This window comes from Daucus carota, chromosome 8 (assembly GCF_001625215.2).
Source record: "Daucus carota subsp. sativus chromosome 8, DH1 v3.0, whole genome shotgun sequence".
NCBI lineage: Eukaryota > Viridiplantae > Streptophyta > Magnoliopsida > Apiales > Apiaceae > Daucus > Daucus carota.
In genome coordinates, this window is record NC_030388.2 from 23,784,180 (window position 1) to 23,804,641 (window position 20,462).

The window sequence follows — 20,462 nt, forward strand, 5'->3', positions numbered from 1 at the left end:
GTTTTTTGGGACGTTGAAAAAAATATTTATAACTTTCATTTCTTTCACCATTCCATTTTACTATTGTCTAATATATCGTTCTTTGGTTTTTAAATTTTCAGCAGGTGCTGCAAGGATCAGACAATTCAATATTTAACCAACGCATTCTTTTAAAAAGGGAAGGGCATGAATTCAAGGCCTTGCCGGCAAGTGTAAACTTTTATGTGGGCATCAAACTTAAAACACATACATTGTTTTAAGCTTTTATGCATTCACCACACGAGCAACTTCACAAGAACCTGAACAGATATAATACAAATATATATTAACCTATCTCAGGTCACCAAACAATTCATTTAAAAAATCTTGGATTGCTACAAGCCTACAACTAAAATTTAAAAAATATAACTAAACAGAAGTGCAGAATAGACTCACAAGTAAAGAAAACCACCAATTAGGCTTAAAGATGACCTGAGCCGACAGACATGGACTTCCAGGGAAAAAAAGTTTCTGCACAAGGATTACAAGAGCGCACCAGCTGTCCACTATTGATTGGCAAACTGATCAGATGATTACACTACATATTTTCCTAACCAAATACACAGTTTTTTTTTTTTTGTCAGGTAACCAAATACACAGTTGACTGGACTAAAAATATGTTACAGGAGGGTTTAACAATTGCTATACAAATAAACATAATGTTTCAGCATTACTACTTTATGTGTTCTCTTGAGTATTCGATTTAGGGGCCACAACAATGTTACTGTCACTAGTAGACTTCGACTGAATATAAGCAAGGCCCACCTTGACCATCAACTCAACCTCCTTTTTATACTGCATTTATACGCAGAAGATATATCAACTATTACTATTCCATAGGGGCTGAATAACAAAATTTATTTTATGATGATCACTGTTAAACTTGAGAAAAACGGTCGATGATCACTGTTAAACTCGAGAAAAACGGGCGATGATCACTGTTAAACTCGAGAAAAACGGTAGATACCTCAATGATAGCGCCAGCTTTGATTTTTGATTGCATAATCAACCATTTTTTAAAATGTACACCTGTTCAGTGGAAGGAGCATATATAAGATAACATCAGATTTCTATTTAAAACTCATGTATTTATGTTGTACTTGAAACTTTATCTGTTATAAATAAATCAGCCTACATGTACATGCTCTTTTACAGATCTATGTTTTCAATGTGTAAATTGATAAAACATATATTTATCTATGCTTTTATATGATTTTTAATTTTAGTATTCTGTAAATAATTGGGGTATTACTAATTGATTTTAAGTGTTTAATGGCAGGAAAATATATATTCCTAAAGTTGGAATAAATTGAGCTGCTATGGACTTAATTAGATGGAAATTCAGATTTTATGAACAGCCTGCGAAACAAATCTTGTTTGGGCCTTGGCCATAACTGGAGTTCTATATATCAGAATTGGACGACCCACGCGAAGATAATAGAATTTTCTACAAGTCAAAGGTGGCCCATTACTTAAAATCCAACTGGAGCAGCCTAGAAACAAGCCTGAAAATCAGCATGCAAATTTCTTTTTAGAATCCAACTTGTTTAGGAAATTGGATTTGTTTTTCATGGAAACCATTAAAAACACTAATATTATTAGGTTTTGTATTATTATTGAGGAGAGATCGCATATTGCGTGTATTAAGAGAGAGCGAGAAAGCTTTGTGAGAGAACTTGAGCAAGGATTAAAGGGATTCACTCCAACTTCGAGAGATTTCGTCAAGTTGTATTTTATTAACTCTACACTCTTGTGACATGGTTTCGATTATTATATATATTTTTTCTTTAATTGTTGTGGGTAATTAAAACTCTAATCCGACTCTAATCCGAGGATTAGGGAGTATTTGTCAGCTTAATATGTTTGTTTAATCTAATATTGTGATTTCTCTACATGTGCTAATTTGTCATTTGAGCGTGTCACACAATTATAGGAGTAGCGAACCTATAATGGAATTTATAGGATTTATAATTCTTGTTTATGATATGACAAACAAAACTCAATTAATTAATTGGGAGATTATTAGGCGAGTTATAAAACAGGAAATCCTTGGTTCGTAATAGCTTAAAATTTGATTTTGATTGATCATAGAAGTGACTTCAAGGTTAAATTATAGGTATTATTTTGTATCTTGGGAGAAAACATTATAAACAAAGGGTTGTTTTAGCAGAGTAGAGACCCGTAATACAATTATTCATATTCACTGCATCCAACAAAGAAACCTAATTCTTGGATTGCTTTTTATCATCGTTAAAATACTTTTAATTGCTCATTAGTTTAATTAAGTTAGTGAAAACAACTATTTATTTCTAAACTTCTAAATAGAAAGGATTTATATAATTGATTTGATATTATATTCAGTCCCAAAGATGAGTAATTTGGTCCATAACATAGAGCTCGTTTGGCTGAGCTTAAAATTGTGACTTATGACTAAATGTGACTTAATGTGATAAGCCGGAAGCTTAAAATATTTGTTTGGGTAATTTCGACTTATTAATGACTCATGTGTTGTTAAAAATGTACTAATTAAAATAAAAGTGATTTATGGGTTACTTATGACTTATGGGTAACTTTTATAAAAAAAAAAAATAAAAAAATCAAAAATTTAAATCAGTGAAAAAAGTATCTCAAACTAACTTGTGGCTTTAAGTTAGTTTTTGGCTTATTTCTAACATACATACATTTTTCTGCTTAAAGTTCGAAACAACTTTAAGCCCCGACTTCAAACAGGCTCATAGTTATAACTAGGTTTCTGGTGATTATTCATGTTCTTATAATCATCATATATTTAGTTGAATACAACATGTGAGTAATGTGTTTTATTTTGGCATTTGTCCATTTTTGTTTTTAGCCAGCAGCTGACTTGAATGTTTTGTATTTAACAATTAACCATATGTAGCTGTAAGAATCGAACTTTTGATTTTTAAATATAGAGGGGTAAAAATTAAATATTGTACTATAGTGACATGCCATTGAAAGGGGCTTTCTCTAACATTAGTCATAGTCTCATAGATAAGAAACTGTAAGAAACTGATCATGTAGGAGCATTATGGACTGATCACATTGATTTCAGGGAGAGAAACATGGCTTTGGACTTAATTACATTCTATGATATCCATAAGAATTGGTTAGACATATTACAAGGCCCATAGGCATCTTACTTAACATGGGCTGCGTTGTTGGACGAGGTTAATTATTGTATATTTATTAAACTAGATTTTTGGCTTACAAATTTTTAACCTGAAAGGGTATTTCTAATTTCAAGCACTTGGAATTTATTTTTCGAGTTGGGATTGGTTTTTATGTAGTTTTCTAACTGGATTATACTTTTCTTTTGTTTGGTTCAAATATTAGCCAATTACTAGCTGATAGAATTTGGTTTGGGTTCCTAAGGGTTTAGGTCATTTGCCTAGCCTATATATACCCATACATTGCATTTTAATGTTTTACTAGAGACCAGAATTTTATTTGAATAAATCTTATGTTTATACCTGCAAAACCCTGGAAAGTTGGTGGTTAATTTCTTTATACTTTCTTATCAAGATTTCGTTTAGCTCGTGGGTGATTCAACTCTTTAGGCAGTCTAAACAAATCAATCCTTTCATTTTGTTGCTTGGTCATTAAAGTCTTTATAGATTTAAGCTAAACTTTATATTTCTGGAGAAAAATTTGATCTACATCAAATATACGTATCAGACAATAGTTATTATAACAATAGACATTGTTCCGGGATCTAACTTTCTTAAACATTGTTTATATTATAAATATGCTTTTGTTCTATTCATAAAGTATACATGCAAAGGGGTAATGGTCGAGGGGGTTTAGCCCAACAAGAAGTTACGAGCCTGGAAAAACTAAGGAAAAGACTCTTATGCATATTGCAAGTAAAATAAAATCCAGTTACCATTTGTCAAAGGCACTAGCAAAATGTACCTTACTACTGCAATTGATGATGACAATTAACAAAACTAATTGTTTGCATTTCTAGAAGATACTTACCAACTTTCACATTAACATTGCTTGAGGAATCAGAGTTGGTAGAAACGGACCATCTACAATGTATCTGATGCAGCAAATAAATCTATTAGTAAAGAAGGAAAAAAGACAGACCCATATGAGGTTTACGAAAATAATATTATGCTACACTTGATACCACTTCATTATATGTCCATCATTTTAGTTATAGGTAAAGATGGGGGAAAATCTATTTCCATCACACTCACCAAAATGAATTCATTTGCTACAGCTCTTATTAAATGATAAAGTTTTTTTAAGATAGAAACAAGGTAACACAAAGAATCTTTTATTAAGTTATATACAGCCATGTCAATAACATATATAAATAAATATTATATAATAAAACAATTCATTTCTTTGTAAGGTACTCTAACCAATTCTTTGCATCAACAATGAGAGGAGAGAGTGTGCGCCCGCAGATTTAAGAGTGAGGAAAAATTATTTCACAACTGCATGTTTTATTCAATAACTAACAAAATGAAAATGAATTAAGATATTAGATACTGGCTACCAAGCAGATTGAGACAACAGGGGACTAGAGGTACACATGCAAAGATCATTAATGTCAAATTTTTCAGCAGCGCTAAAAAATTATGACAAAGAAGATAGAAACATGTACATATCAAAGTGTAGTGCTGATCCTTGAGAATATTGCATTAAATTAAAAAAAAAAAATCAAAAGTAATCAATTCTACAGTATTCCCATTTTCCGAAAAGTCTAAAGGTGTAAACTGATAAATTTTTAGAAACAAAGAAACCAAGAGTCCATTGTATCTTTGAAATAACATGGTTAGCATGCAAAGATACCTCAATTTGAATATAAATTATTATTCTACCTACCGAAAGAAATTTTTATCTGATTTATATATCTAACCTTAAATTCATTTAACTCCGTTCCTAGTAAAATGAAGATGTTGATAACAGCTAAAATAGAGCAGTCAGAACGTAGCAAATGTTTAGTACAAGTTCACAACTCAATATTGCCTTGCTATCTAGAATTCTCCTCATCGAACATGACATAACATCTACCTTCACGGGAGGAGAGAGGGGAATCGTATGCACAGATTCCCCCAAAAGTTTTATTATACATGGTAAAGGTATATTATTTTACAACTATTCATATTTTCAAATCCAATTTTTTGTAGTTTATTCAAAATTTACTTTAAAATATAGGAAAATTGATATCTTAAATATGTTTTAAAATTTATCATATTCTAACCATTTATCTGTGACTTGGTAATTATATAAAATTTAACCTTTTTCTTCATGTTTACAGCTGTTCAGAAACGTTATAATTGCCATTACTTTTACATGGCATTCTTGTTTGAGACCATTTAACAAATCATTGCACCGATATTTAACAAATATGGAAAATGTTTGATGATAGCTGTTTTGATTAATTGTATGTATATCTATCAACTAGGCAGAGCTGCAAACTGAGTTTCATATAACTAAAAGCTAGCCAGCTAGGCTTGTTGTTTATAGGTATACTTTTACATGATGTTGTAGCACTAGGAAAGGGCATTTGTAAGCAGTAATAAGGCATTAAGAGGCGACCCTGTGCCATGGTCCACCCTGAACCCTCTCCCAACTGTAGCATGCAATATTTTTGATTATCCAAACATTAGCTACTTAAAATTATCCCAAATTAATTATTAACTCTATTTTTGTGCCATGTGTAATAGAGAAGAACAGAAATAACTTAAAATTGATGACTCTGGCAGAACTCAGTACAATACATGTATCTAGCAAGTATCTAAATCTATCTTTGTTTTTTTGTAATATTTTTTTTATTAATTATTGCTCAACCTTAACTTATAGTCTGGCTACGCCACTGTAGGTTGTCCATCCGTAATGATCAAGGATCAGACTGAAACAAAAACTTGCCTATTTTTCTTAACAAAATGGTTACACGTATAATTAACTTCACTTGGGAGTTATAATAAGAACTTTTATATCACTTCCTAAATGATACTGCAACTCCGCATGAAAATAAAACACCATGTACCTCAAAAGATGATCCAAATGGAACATCATGCGCCTGTTGTACAGTTTCAAACACCTGCCATGGAAAATATTGACCATGAGGAGATTCAACTTGTGGAGATAGCTTAAATTAAAAGAGGGGGGAGATTCAATAAATAAAGTATCAAAGCACATGAACCAGATTTTTATTATCCGGGGAGAAAACAGCATGTTGCCATTCAGTCATTGCAGTGTCTGGAGGGCACATAGGATTGTTGCATAGGGACCTGAATTTAATTTCTCTGACTTGACCGTCATATTCTGCTGCAGCATGCCACTGACCTATCTAAAAATAGCATAAGAAGATTACAAACCTCAGATCACTCTGCAGTCAATCAGGCAACAAGATAGCTTTACGTGGTGCGCACACACACACACACACATAAATATCAATAAATTTTTTAGGTACATACTTTGCAAATTTTTTGCTGCGCACACACACACACACACATGTGTGTGTGTGTGCAGCAAAAAAAAATTGCAAAGTGTATACCTAATTTTTTTTTTAATATTTACCATCATGCTCGGAAATAATTTAAACAGCTTAAAAGCTTTTGTTATATAAATTGACAAGTATTTGACTTGTCAATATTTATGTCTCTGTTAGTGATACAGCATGGCATGTCAGAACTGGCATCTGGCTTGTAGCTGCAAGCCTTTTCCATTTTTATCTTTCTCAGAGAAATAAAGTATTATATGAATAAAAGTACTCAAGCTTCAGACAAGGTGCTTCCAGAGTATATTATGCAGCATCATATTTGACCACAACAATGAGATAATAAAAGTAAAAGATATTGATGCATGATGCATGGCAAAGTCCATAACTTACAGAAAGATGAGCATCCTTTCTGGCTGCCCGATATTCATTTGTAAAATTTGAATCATCATTGAGCAGTAATTTAAAGAATAACTCAGCGGTGGTAGGGTAAACACCCTGAAGAAAATACATGTATTAGAAGCAAATAACAGATGTATTACTATATTCTAGACAAAGACAACAGATTAATACATACATCGTATATGCTACTAAGAACTTCTTCTTTGACGAAAGGCTGTAACTTCCCAACTGTGGGCTCTATTTGCTCAGGAGCCTTGGCGCTTTTAATTGAAGTACTGTGCGCGCGAACTTCTGACTGCACTTTGTCCTGCCAACGAATAGATAAACATCAAGTAATAAGGAAGTAGTACCCCAGTCACAACCTCTAGATTTGCATATAATGGTTATTGTTCATGTCTAATGTACCATAAGATATATGATTTGTTAAGTAAATTTTTTATCTTATCGTTTAGAAGATTAGAAGCACATTATTGGTTACTATATCAGTTTAATTATTAAATTTCATATTGGTATGAGTACAGCACCATTGCCGGGCATAGGCCCTTCAATGTACACATGTAACAGTGTAAGTGTTACTAATATTAACCACTAGAGGGCTAATAATCAAAAAAGACCATCAGTATGTTGATCATCATGTCACAAGAGTATCTGTTGGTGAATACCTCCCGAATCCTTTCATCTGTTTCTTTATTAAAAAATATACAATAGGGTGCTGAATCCTACAAAATTAAAATTTTCTAATTATTGGTGCTAAATTAAAATTTAAATTACGCGACAAAACTAGATCCTTAAAATGAATATCCCTTGACCCCTCTGTAATTTACAGGTTTACAGTAATATATTAGATCTAAAGCCGAATAAAATTAGGTGAAAATGGCCTACAGTTAAAAATATCATATTCCTTCACAGAATAGGACCAATCACTCATTACGATAAACATGCACAAATAATATATAGAGAAAATAGCAACTCAAGTAGTCAAATCATAGAACGCAAAAGTAGATACAGGCTTCTAAGTATATAAAAGTTTTCTTTTCAACAAAGAATTGTTTAAACCATAGGTGTTTAGGGAATTCAATCAAAAGCACAAGGTCAGACCTTGCTTTCTGCTTCTAGCATTTCATGGTAGTTCCTTACAGCCCGTTGTAAACCTCGTAGTGAATTGTTTCTGTTCCAAAATGATGCAAATTTATATCTGACCCTGCCTGAAATTGTAGAAAAGAATATTGAAACGGAACATAACCAAAAAGTCGGAATATATTTTTACAAATTCATGTGTAACATACTATCTGTCATTTACAGTAATCTATTGAGCCAGACCGCTTTACAGCTCAATGCACCTGTCCACTCAATAGGTGGCACAAAGGTGTAAGAAGCAGCTAGAACACTGGAAAAATGTTAGTTTAACATTTTAAGTGAGTACAGCAAGAACAAAGAAAGATAACTCACACTGCTTTATTTTAGCATTGCAAGTAAGATGAACAAGTTGGACAGTTCAATACTATAGACTAATGATGCGGAGATATTTCCTCCTCAAATCACCCCATCACATCGGGAACTTTGCGATTCTTCACTCTCCTCGTCTAGGAAACATGGGTGCGGGTGCGGGATAAGAGAATTCGGCATTTCAAAATATAGGGGTATGGCTGCGGCCTCAGATACATTATTAACAAAAATATTATTAATACATATAAGCGCGCGCGCGCGCACTCACACACACATATATATATTATATATATAGTTGATTAACAAAATCAAATATTACATTTGATTAAACCAAATATTCAGACATACCATATTCTTTTTTAGCAAACATACAGATTTTCAATCAGTTGAATAATTGATACTCCCTCCAGCCCAGTCAATTCTATACAGTTTCCTTTTTGGGATGTCCCGTCATTTCTATACATTCCTAAAATAGCAACTTTTAATAATATAAAACACTATTACACCCACTACTTTCTCCCACTATCTCCATTCTATAATAATAAAAACACTATTACACCCACTACTTTCCTTCACTATCTCAAATCTATTATTAAAAATAAATGGGTCCACCACTTTACCCACTTTTCATCTAACTTTACTCATTTCTTACACTTTTTCTTGGTCTCCGTGTCCAATCCCAATGTATATTATTCATTGGGACGGAGGGAGTAATTCCTAATGGAAATGAATAGATAAATTAAAAAATTTAACATGTAAAGATGTATTATTATATTGTAATTATTAATGTCTGAGTGGTGACCTGCCTAACACAGTTACACGTCTACAATATTACATACAGTGTGTGTGTGTGTGTGTGTGTGTGTGTGTATTGATCTGAGATGTGGTGAAGAGTCATAATGTTTCCCTTTCTCTTACAAAAGCAGTGACTTTGATTGAAAATTACAAAACAGGCCACTTTCACACCATACATAGGGTGGTGCACTCCATATGCACCCAGCTGCACTCTCTAAGTATCCCTAAGTATCACTTTGAGCATATAAGTTTGTAAGATAAACTGCATTCATCATGGGTCATAATGTCAACTAGTCTGGCATATAGTCCAGGAAACACAGCTAGTTTTATTGCATCAGTAACTAACCATCAGGACTTCCTAAAGGAGGGACACCATGACCGCCAGCACCCATGCGAAGAATTATCGTAATTGCGGGATTGATGAGTGCATGTTGGCTTCTTCTTATCTGAAGATTAGAAATGACAATAAAGATATCCGGGCAATCCAGAAATATCGACTAATAATAAACAAAGATGAAGATCATATAGAAATCCATATAAAATTGCATACCTCATCTATATCTCCAATTGGGATAATTACCTGTCAGGAATAAGATAATAGTTGCATATTAGCAATCTTATCGATAGAACCAATTGCATTGATATAAATACTAAATCAACGCAAGACAATTCACTAATGACTCAGTTGAAATTGTGATATATTGATCATTCTAAGCGGACTCCTTAATTTAGATGAAGGATAAAAAGAATTTTAACTGACCTTCATTTGCTTTGAAAACACATTAGAGTGAAAGCAGATATGCCATGCTGAGACATACAAACGGCCATGGTACAAAAAGGACCTTTCAAGTGCACATGAATAGCTGTGTTCAACAATCTGAAAGCATTATGCTTATTAAAATAGCAGGAATGTACATAAAGGTACTTATGAGCCCATGTATACGAGATTTGACAAAAAGAAAACCAAACTATTAAAAAATTTAGACGCCAGATATATAATGCTTTAGAAAGCTCACCTCGTCTGGAAGAAGATCAAATATTGTTTGCAGTGGCCCAGGTTTCTGATGAACTACAACAGGTCCTTGCTCATCCAAAGATAACCTTCTTCGGGCATTAGCACCAGCATAACCACTCCGACCCCTAACATTAAGGATAAGTTTCTTTCAGAAAAAATAAAAAAATAAGCAAAAAATAATGTACGCCTTGAAAATGACTATCTACGTTTATAACTCAAGCAACACTCAAGAAGCACACACATATAGAAGAAAGAGCGCAAGACAAAATCTTACACTTCATCATTGTTGTAGTATTAATATTTCACCAAAGTTGAGAAGTTGAAAACTAACAGCAGCAGCATGCATGAACCAACAAAAAATGTTTTTATATTAAAGCACGTAAAGATCTTATCAAACTTAAATATTTTGTTAAAGACGATAAGCCCCTGATAAATATTAATACTATGTAGACATAATTTAGTTAATGCTTAGGGCAACAATACATTTCCACAGCAATCAAGCTGATACTTTTCGATCAGTAAGAGCACGTACATCACCAAGAAAGTAACGCATTAACTTTTATCTTACTATGTATATGCATAATTTCTAAAGATATAACTACATTCATAAGAGGTCTTACCTAAGTCAGAGTACAGCTATCTACATTATATTTACTTGGATTGAACACCTACGACTATCATTCTATGTCAACGAGGAAATACTTAATTTAAATCTAAATACTTGCAAACAAATCTCATACTGAACAAAATGCCCTCACGAAAACTCGGACTCATTTCTATATTACTTAAAATATAACGTTATGTTTAAGGTAAGAAAATTAGTAAATATATTAGGTAAAATTACTGCAGAAATGACGGTCAAAAATGTACTAGCACTTCTTTAGATTATATGGGAGGAGAAAGGAATGGCAAGGGAAGGTAAATTTAATGACAAGAAAAACTGTGGAGACCAGTACATTTTTTTGCAATTTTCCACCAACTTTTAGTTTATTCATTAAATTAAAGGTTTCTCTAGATCTCAGGTATAAACTTCACCCAAGTTAATTAGCTTAAACAGAAGTTAAAATAATACTACAGCCTTTTATGTATTACAGGTGGAAGAGGAGTTGGTACACCTAAAGTAAAACATATAGCTCAAGTAGCTCAAGAACAAAAATATTGAAACCAGCAAGTCGATATTACCTAGTAGAGTCTACAGGAACACTGATTGTTCTGATATCGAGACAAACCTGTCATATAGATAGTTCTGTAAGTAAATATCCAAAATTTGACGCTATGAAAGTGTAGTAAAGTTTGTAACTAGAGGTACCTGCCCTGATGTACTATCCAAAGTATGCCATACTGCACCAGTTTGTCCTTCACTTTCAACAGGAACCACCACCGAACCCAACACTGTGCTTCTCCAAACTATATCCCAATCATATATCGTTACATTAATCTGCCAAAACATTAATGATATTTTAAACATACTCAACACTCATACTATATAATGCTACTTTATGATAAGCATAGATATCAATGCTCATCGCAAACTGTTATGATAAAAAGGATTCCTGGGTTAAGTACAGACGTACACAGTACACACTACTCTAACATTTAATTAAAAAACATCACTATGTAATTTGTCTACACAGACATAAAAATGTCCCAAGACATTATTATAAAATTTGGTATAATACTTTGATTATGATATAAATTAATCAATTCTAGCGCTTATATTAAGCAACCAAAGATGAAACACCTTTATGTAGTTAACTAAAGGCAAAATAATAATATTCAAAAGTGCTCGGGGCTAGTAGATCAAGGAGATAGGTAAACTCCCCACCGATGGTTGTTGGATATAGAAAGTAGGGGAGCTTTATAAAGTAGTGCTGGTGCTACATGGCACAAAAAGCATGAACCAGGTGATATGGGAACTAATTCTTAGAGCAAAGGGTGATAGTTATGACCCAAAAAACAACTGAATACACGCCAATTCGGGTTCTCGGATAATGACAACAAACATTTCAATATTTCAACATAATCAAAGTCCAAATAATGTCCTTGGAGACTATATAACTGCCATAAAGTCTATACCGATATTTCATCCTCTTTTCTGTTATTTTACCAAAGAACATAGATATAGCACTAAAATAAGGTATTTGAATTCTTGTACATAAATCTTCTCTTCATTTGTAAGCGGTCAATAAATCTTTTCAGAGCAGACTCATATCAGACAAGATTAATTAACCTTTACAGCAATCTACTACCAGCAATCTAATATAATATTTCCATATTTTTTTATATAAAGTGTATACCATTGCCTCTGCAACAAACAAAATGGGTTCCTCAAATCTAAAGCCTTCTTATATGTTGAAAATATTTCATTAGTATCATATTTTCTTCCTAATCCTCAGTCATCCTCTTACTTATCATTATTTAGAATATGTTCCTCCGTGCTTCAGCCTTGTGTTCATGTGTTTTACTTTACTTATAAGCACCTATCTTCTGATCTCTAGTTTGTCCGGTGGTTGTCTATACTCCTACAATTATGGTCATTCTAATAATTATGCTTGGTGTTATTGCTTGTCTTCACATAGTTATCTTTTCTGTTTCCCCCCTTTGTTGTCGTGGTATGCTGCTTCTGTTCATTTGCATAAGCCGACAAATTCACTAGATCAGTTGCAGCCAAATTTTGTGACAAAATTCAATTCAAAATGTACATTTTGCATAGTTGTGAAGTATGAGAAATGATGTGGACTGGACTTCTAAATATATTTGTATATGCCATGGACAACACCTAGACTAGTTGTGTACAAATATTTTGTTACTGGGAATATTGTGAACAGTTGGCAAACAAAACATCTAAGCACCCTTGTTTTTAGAAAAAACAAGGGTCCACTTGCACAACATTAGTACACCTATTATGTCGATACGGGGCTCGCCGTGGCATTTATATGGCACCCCCCGCATTACGAATGTAAATTTGTTATTACACACATATAATATATATCATTGCAAGTCATTTAAACCAACTCTCCTGTTTATGATTTCGCTTCCCGGCAAACAGCACCATCAAATATATTACCAAATGGTATACAAAAAGAAAATATACCATGAAATCTTCTACCAAATTAGTGTGATCATTAGGGAAAAACAATATGGCTTTCTGAGGGAGGGCTATGAGAATTTCAGAAATATTCGGACAGCATAGAAATATAAAAATGAAGAGTGCTTTTAAATTTAACCCAACATTAAAAAAACTACAAACCATCTTAACTACTCAACATTTTGATCAAAATTTACAGCCTCTAGTATTAATTATAAAATAAAGCTAGGGCATTATTTTATTTTTAATATCCAAAACATCAGATACAAACTATAAAAGCTAACGAAGGGCAAGTGCCACCCTGCACCATCTACATCTACCACTTCTTATATATGTGTGTGTATTATAAGATAATCAAATTATTACCGTCACGACACTTTTTAATAACACTTAATCATATACAATATATAGTTTGACAACATATGTGTAATTATATTATAATACATATTATTACAACATATATAATATATATACTAGCTAATAACCCGTGCAATGCACAGGTGACTTATAATATTTTTTTAAATATATATTTTAATATTTAATTTTTTATTGAAAACCCATTTATATAATAGAATAATATGCGTCTTTCAATTAAAATAGGTTTTTATAATAATTAATTGGCGAGTTTGGATTAAAATATTTTATTGGGTATATTCGATAAGTTTCGAATTATTAAACCCATCAAAAAGACTTATCAATATATAGGCCCGAGAGATATGTTTTAATGAGGTTGTTTAAATGTGTTCTAGTTATAATAAAAAAGATTCTTTAAAATATTTCAAAAAATAAAGAAGCACGATGGCCCAAATACCGACCAACCACAACTTTTATTTGTTTCAATTTTAATATTACAGTACTAGCTTATAACCAGTCTGTAGCTTATAATATTATTTTTTAATATAAGGGTATATTTTTTATTATATATTTTAGTATTGTTTAATTAAAATAGATTTTTAAATTATTAATAAACTTATTTGGGTTAATATATTTTATTGAATATATTAAATAAGTATTCTTATTGGACATGTTAAATAAGTTTTTTTAATATTTAAACCCACCAAAAGACTTATAAACAATTAGGCCCGATATGTGTGTGTGTGTGTCATTGTTGTCACGGCGCTCGACTAGTCAAGACTAGTCGGGTTGAGAAAATCGACTAGAGAGGTCGACTTGCAAATTGTCGACTAGTCGGTGGATTATTCGGTCGACAAGTGTAAAATTCAATCAAAAACTTTTAGTTTCAGTTTTAATAGCACAGTAATAATATATATGCAGGGTCCTGCTCCAATACAAACAAATAAAAACTATGATACTAAAATTAAAAAAAATCTAAATCAAATTGAAATATAGCATACATATGGTATGCCAGTTGATTGTACGAGATGAAAAAAATATGATGAAGTCAAATTTCAAAAAAAGCTTACCAATTGACGAGAAAAATCAAATTAGAAATGGAGAGGATTATGTGGGATCATGTGTGGATGTGTGGGAGGGTGTATTTTTATTGTATGTGGTGACTTCTTGTGGGTCATTAGATTCAATTCATCTAAGGGCTCAGATTAGTTTTTAGTTTTCATTATAATCTTAATATGTATATGAGCAATTGCGTGCGCGCGCGCACACACACACACACATATATATTGAAACAAATATCTATGCATTATTTATATGTGATCAGATGATATATGCATCAGAAAATATATGCACGCTTGAAAGAATAATTACAGATTATATTATATTTAAGCAGTAGGTAAATTACGCATCCCCACATCATTGAAGCCATAATAACTATGCCTAAAAGCATAAAACTTATAAGCTACTAGAAAATGAATTAAAATGTCAAACGAAATAAATGAGACAGTGAGACACGATTGCAATACAAGATACCCCAAAAAAGTATTTGCATCAATGAAACAGAGGTCTAATCAACAAAGCAATAAGCAATAATGGTCTCAAAAATTAATCACATATTCAACAGTCATTGCACATCAAATTAACTACCTCAACAGGAAGCTGATCTATTATAAAATTGAACTCCTCTCCCCACATAGGATTTCGTGAACCAGGAACCATAGAGCTGCAGGTCATAAAGCAACAATTTATCAGTTTGTAGGGCAGACATTTTCCAATTTAAATAAGTCTTTCAGTGAACGATAACATATGTAGCAAAATATGTCAAAAAATCTATTCAACTAAGAAATATTTTAAAATCAACTTTAATATATTCCAAAGACAATAGTATAGCTAGTAGCAACACAAGGTCATACATGTAATCACTATATAAATATATATATACACATACACATACACTCACACACACACACACACACACACACACATATATATCTTGACTACCTCTTTCAGTTCCAAAAAAATAACCCTCTTCTGTAAATGTAATGATTAAAAAATTAGTGAATTGTGATCATCTTTTTTTAATTAAAATTACTTTTAACAATATGAATAGAACTCTTGTTTATTGTCACTATCAGATGTTTCAAAACACAAAATGCAAAGAAAATACATTTTTATTCGACTTAGAAGATGGGTTTACAGTCCCCGCTAAATTCAGTTTACGACCATGCACTGATGTTGTGTAAATGGAAAGAAATCTAGCACATAGTCTACTTCTAACCAAGTGCCATATAGACCTGATATATAATGGAAGAACAAATTATTTAACTGAGGTAGTTAAATAATTTTAAATAAAAGAAAGATTTGAATAGTTAGTGCGACACTCTCAAATTTGACTAACGAAAATGCCAAGGATAAACACACGACTAGGAACGAAGACCTTACCAAACCCATACCACCCTACAAACCAAACAACCCTGAATTGTGTCGAGCAATCTACCACAAACATATACCAAAAAAATCAAACATAACAGAACACCCAAATAATAAATTTAACATCTGATTAACCATACTAATTGCATAATGCCTGCAATTATTTATGTAACAAAAATATAAATAAAGGAGAAGTTTATTCACATGGAGCGAAACTCTCAAAATTTAACCCGATTTTAAAGAAAATGCAAATAATAGACTCGCGACTTGCGATTGAAGAGCTTCAAAAGCCGAGGGATGAGATTTTGTGTTGTGGTCCCGATCTCTTCGCAAGGAGGCATCTCGTCCATTCCTTCGAATATTTTGCACTAACAAACTTAAACTCTAAAACCTTTTTAATGCTTCGTTATCATCTGACAATAAGTTCATATAGCTATGCTTCTAGAAATAGATTGGAGAGTGATAAAAATATTTTGTAAATCCATTTTGTCTGTACTTGATTTGAATAAATGAGAGCACAAGTGCTTGCAAGAGAAAGCAAGAACTTGGTACCTGAGTTGTGTAGCTTCTAGACAAATGTTAAATTAAAAAACTACAATAACATGTAATCTTATCACCTGGCAATAGATAGGTGATAAGTTAACACATTAGAATGTCAAGGCTGAAATTTGTGACAAGTTACTGACATTGAAATGACTTCTGAACCCTGACTCAATATGAAGATAACTCAGTGTTGCAGTACTAGCACTAGAGTACTGCTGTATAATAGTGCACCTTCCGAGATACACTATATTTTCTTATTTCTTACGTGTTTAATATAGCATATACTTACTATAAAAATTATACTATAAAACCAGATATCAATTATATACTGAAATTTTGATCGAGATGTATCTTACCATTATTAACAGAAAAGACAATTATTATATATTCTCAAGATATAATGTACACATAGGTAATAGGTTTAACTGATAATATCTGCTGTATGGATTCACATGCACTAAAATTAATAAATGTTAAAAGGAAAAAAAAAAATCACCTGAACCGCTTTTCTGTACCACAGGTGATGATTGCATACGGATCTGATGTGCCATTCAGGTTTGCAGCAATTAGATTCTTGGCTGCCAGTAATTCTACCTAAATATTTAAACATGTTCCGTCATTCATTGACAAGGAACTGATGAAATAAATGAAAGAAAAATTCACATAATACAATTAATTAAAACATATTGTAATAAACAATAGATTTATAATTATATATTATGTTGAACAAATTCCTGCTTTACATATTGTTTTTGTATTTGATTGTGTCCCATATATTTGTACAAATAAGACCAACATCCCTCATTATTTGCACGGTTACAGATATACCTACCACAGACCCAAATCATGCACAAAAATGTATATTGGAAAAAAGAAGATCTGAAGAAATTTTACTAATATTCACATAAACTGACTACGGATTGCTGCAGAAGGTGAAGCTCTTACCCAAACACAAAAAGAAAGAAGTGTATAACCACAGTGTCCATTAAAGCACCGCACCTTTTGAGTGCAAGGACAAAAACAGGGACTTTTACATGGCAGGTCTCGAAGTTCTACTAATGAAAAACTAACTTCATCTAAATTCTAAAAAATAGAGGAGCGCAGTTGGGTTTAAACACAATAACAAAAATGGGCCAGCTAAAATTACTCGTTCCAGACAGTACATTTGTCAAACTGCTTAATGTATTTCATTCTTTGCCACTAAAAATAGTTTTTAAGATTAAAATCTTAGGATAAAACTTTTGTTGAATGAAATTTTGGAAATGCTTTGCAGTGAACTGGTGAATATTCCAAAGGATGCCACAGAATTACGATACAAAAATTATAAGGAGTAGATAATCCAGAACTTGATTACTTGTCTATGTTATCTTTCTGTTACAGTAGGACTATACAAAACTAAAAATTTTAGATACTGGCTTGAGCAGGTAATTCTAGAATAAGGATGTTAAGATCTATTATCTCAAATGTGCTCCTGTACTGTCGATCAAAGTTAAGTGCATTGGTTTTAAATGTATAAATAAATCCTTTGGGTAGTATTTGGCCCCTCTATATCTTTTCACCCATATCGTTCATTTCCTTGAACCTGAATACACATCCTGCAGCACCACTAACCCACTATTGTGGTTATCAATCGATCATCACACTACACACTGTTGTGTAGATCACCCATATCACTGGCAGAAATAATATTTTCATAAAAAAATTCTGAGGTATGCATAACTCCAAAAATTCATACTATTGTCAAATCTGACATCATTACTATAATCTGAGAGTAAGGTTAACTACATCTAAATATAAGATTGAGACTTTTTCAGTTACCTTGATATCATATGCAAAATTGTACTGATGTTCTCCTTTCGGCTGGCCTATCTACAAAATAAGTGCAGAACTGCATGTCAAAGAAGTGGAAATTACTTGATGAAACACATAAAATCCAATCTACAAAAGTAATGCAAATAATTAAGCATCCTTATTCGAAGAAGGTGCCACAACATCATATACAAAAAAAGAACACTATGCTGATTAATTGACTTAAAAAAATTATGAGATCATAAGGTGTTGTAATCTCGAAGCTACTAAATTCCATCAAGCAAGTTCATAGAGATCGAAATCACGAATCCTAACATAATTACTTCCAATATTTTACTTGTTCACACTCATTATGCACACAAATCGAATTAAAGTTGGAATTGGACTAAAATAAGCATCGATATCGAACAGTAGAAATCAATTAATTAATCAGTGTTTCCAATAAATGCAAGCCAAAACACAAATGAAATCGAAATGATAAGTGTGAGTAGACCTTTTGCTTATCGGCGGAATCTCCGGTGACCTTGCGATCGTCGGCGACACAATTCTGATAACTAAAAAAGCAGTAAACACAAATAATGAAGGCGGCGGCGGCGAGACTGACTTGAATCTCCCACCACGACGGCACCAGGAGTTTCTTCGCGAAATCGACCATCATTTTTCCGATCAATTAACCGGCAAGCCTTGTGTGTATCTGTATGTATAGTAGGGTTTTATATTTCTAAATCTAAACTGCCGTTGGCGTTGGAGAATATTATTAGCAGTAGTGTGTAGAATGTTACTTTAAAAAACGTGATGAATTATTAAACTGGAGTACTTTACAGTAATTGTTGTAATCATACAATTTTTTTTTCATAATAATCATACAACTTTTTAAATATATTCCCATTACCGTTTCTCTTTTTTTTTAGTGTCACGTCCCGAAGTTTTGTCTCAGTATTATTCTGATTTTGATTCTCTTGGTCATAATTTTATAAAATAATATTTTAAATATTATATTCTACAAAAACGATCATAAATATATTTTCAAAACACTGTTTTAAATTGTATTTATACAAAACACCGCATCGTCTAGCGTTTTGGGCTAACAAGCCGGTGATTTCAGAGTCAATACAAGCCGAACGCTTGCTTCCGGGAGTCGAACAAAGTCAAATTCGAAAGCGACCCCAAAGATTCAAACTTATATATATATATATATATATATATAGGCTCATGATCAAATAGAAACCAATTTTAAAATAAAAACTAGAAACCAATACAAGTTAGTGATATTCTCAGTACAATTTAGTGATTATCTCTTTAGGATTTAGTGATCTGTGCTGCAGAATTTAGTGAAAACTCAATCTCCAGATATTAACCAGCTTAGAATCTCCAGATCTGTTCATGTTTTCGATTCAGATGGTGGTGATAGTGGTGGAGATGGTGGAGGTGAAGGTGGAGATGGAGGAAAGATGATTGTAGCGGCTTGAAGTAGGGGGTTGGAGCGTTGCCGGAATAGTGGCGGCTCCGCCTTTGAAGTTGAGTCGAGGTGGAGAAAGAAGTATGAACGAATCTGAAGGAGGTTGAAGCGGCGATTAAGATGGGCCTGGTGAAGATGGAGGTGTGGAGGTTGTGTTGTTAAAGAAATAATGGAGGTGGAGGTGAAGATGGAGATGGAGGTGGTGGTTATGGAGGGGGTGGGCGGCATAGAGGTGGTAGTGGTTATGAAGGAGGCGACGACGGAGGTGGTGGTAGTGGAGGTGGGGTTGGTGAAGATGGAGGTGGGTTTGATGAAGATGGAGGTGGAGATGGGGTTGTTTAAAAATTTAGTGGTATTTGCTTTAGGATTTAGTGATATTTCAGTTTGGTTTTTAGTTTCTAGGATAAGGAGGTTTCTATTGGAGTAAAACTCTATATATATATATATATATATACACACACACCAAGTCAATGTGGTACCAAGTGAACTAAAATATATAATATATAGGATCAGAGCCTTCTTAATCATAGTATATATAACATATGGTATTAAGAAAAGTGATTAACACTTTGCACCCCTTATGTTTAGGCGCTTTTTTGATTTGGTCTCAAACAATTTTTTTGAC

General features: G+C 32.7%; 1 protein-coding gene across 1 annotated transcript; it reads right to left on the reverse strand.

Moving 5' to 3' along the window:
- Positions 1 to 285: 285 nt before the first annotated feature.
- Positions 286 to 19,154, reverse strand: LOC108200096 (BAG-associated GRAM protein 1). The gene is made up of 18 exons (XM_017368160.2): positions 18,872 to 19,154; positions 18,388 to 18,438; positions 17,066 to 17,163; positions 15,244 to 15,319; positions 11,464 to 11,592; positions 11,337 to 11,383; positions 10,156 to 10,279; positions 9,900 to 10,016; positions 9,690 to 9,719; positions 9,486 to 9,585; positions 7,997 to 8,103; positions 7,074 to 7,205; positions 6,890 to 6,994; positions 6,200 to 6,346; positions 6,044 to 6,097; positions 4,018 to 4,081; positions 986 to 1,047; positions 286 to 813 (listed from the first exon to the last, which is right to left on the reverse strand). The coding sequence occupies exons 1-18, from the start codon at positions 19,034 to 19,036 to the stop codon at positions 697 to 699; spliced, it is 1,725 nt and encodes a 574-aa protein (XP_017223649.1). The 5' UTR covers positions 19,037 to 19,154; the 3' UTR covers positions 286 to 696.
- Positions 19,155 to 20,462: the final 1,308 nt, after the last annotated feature.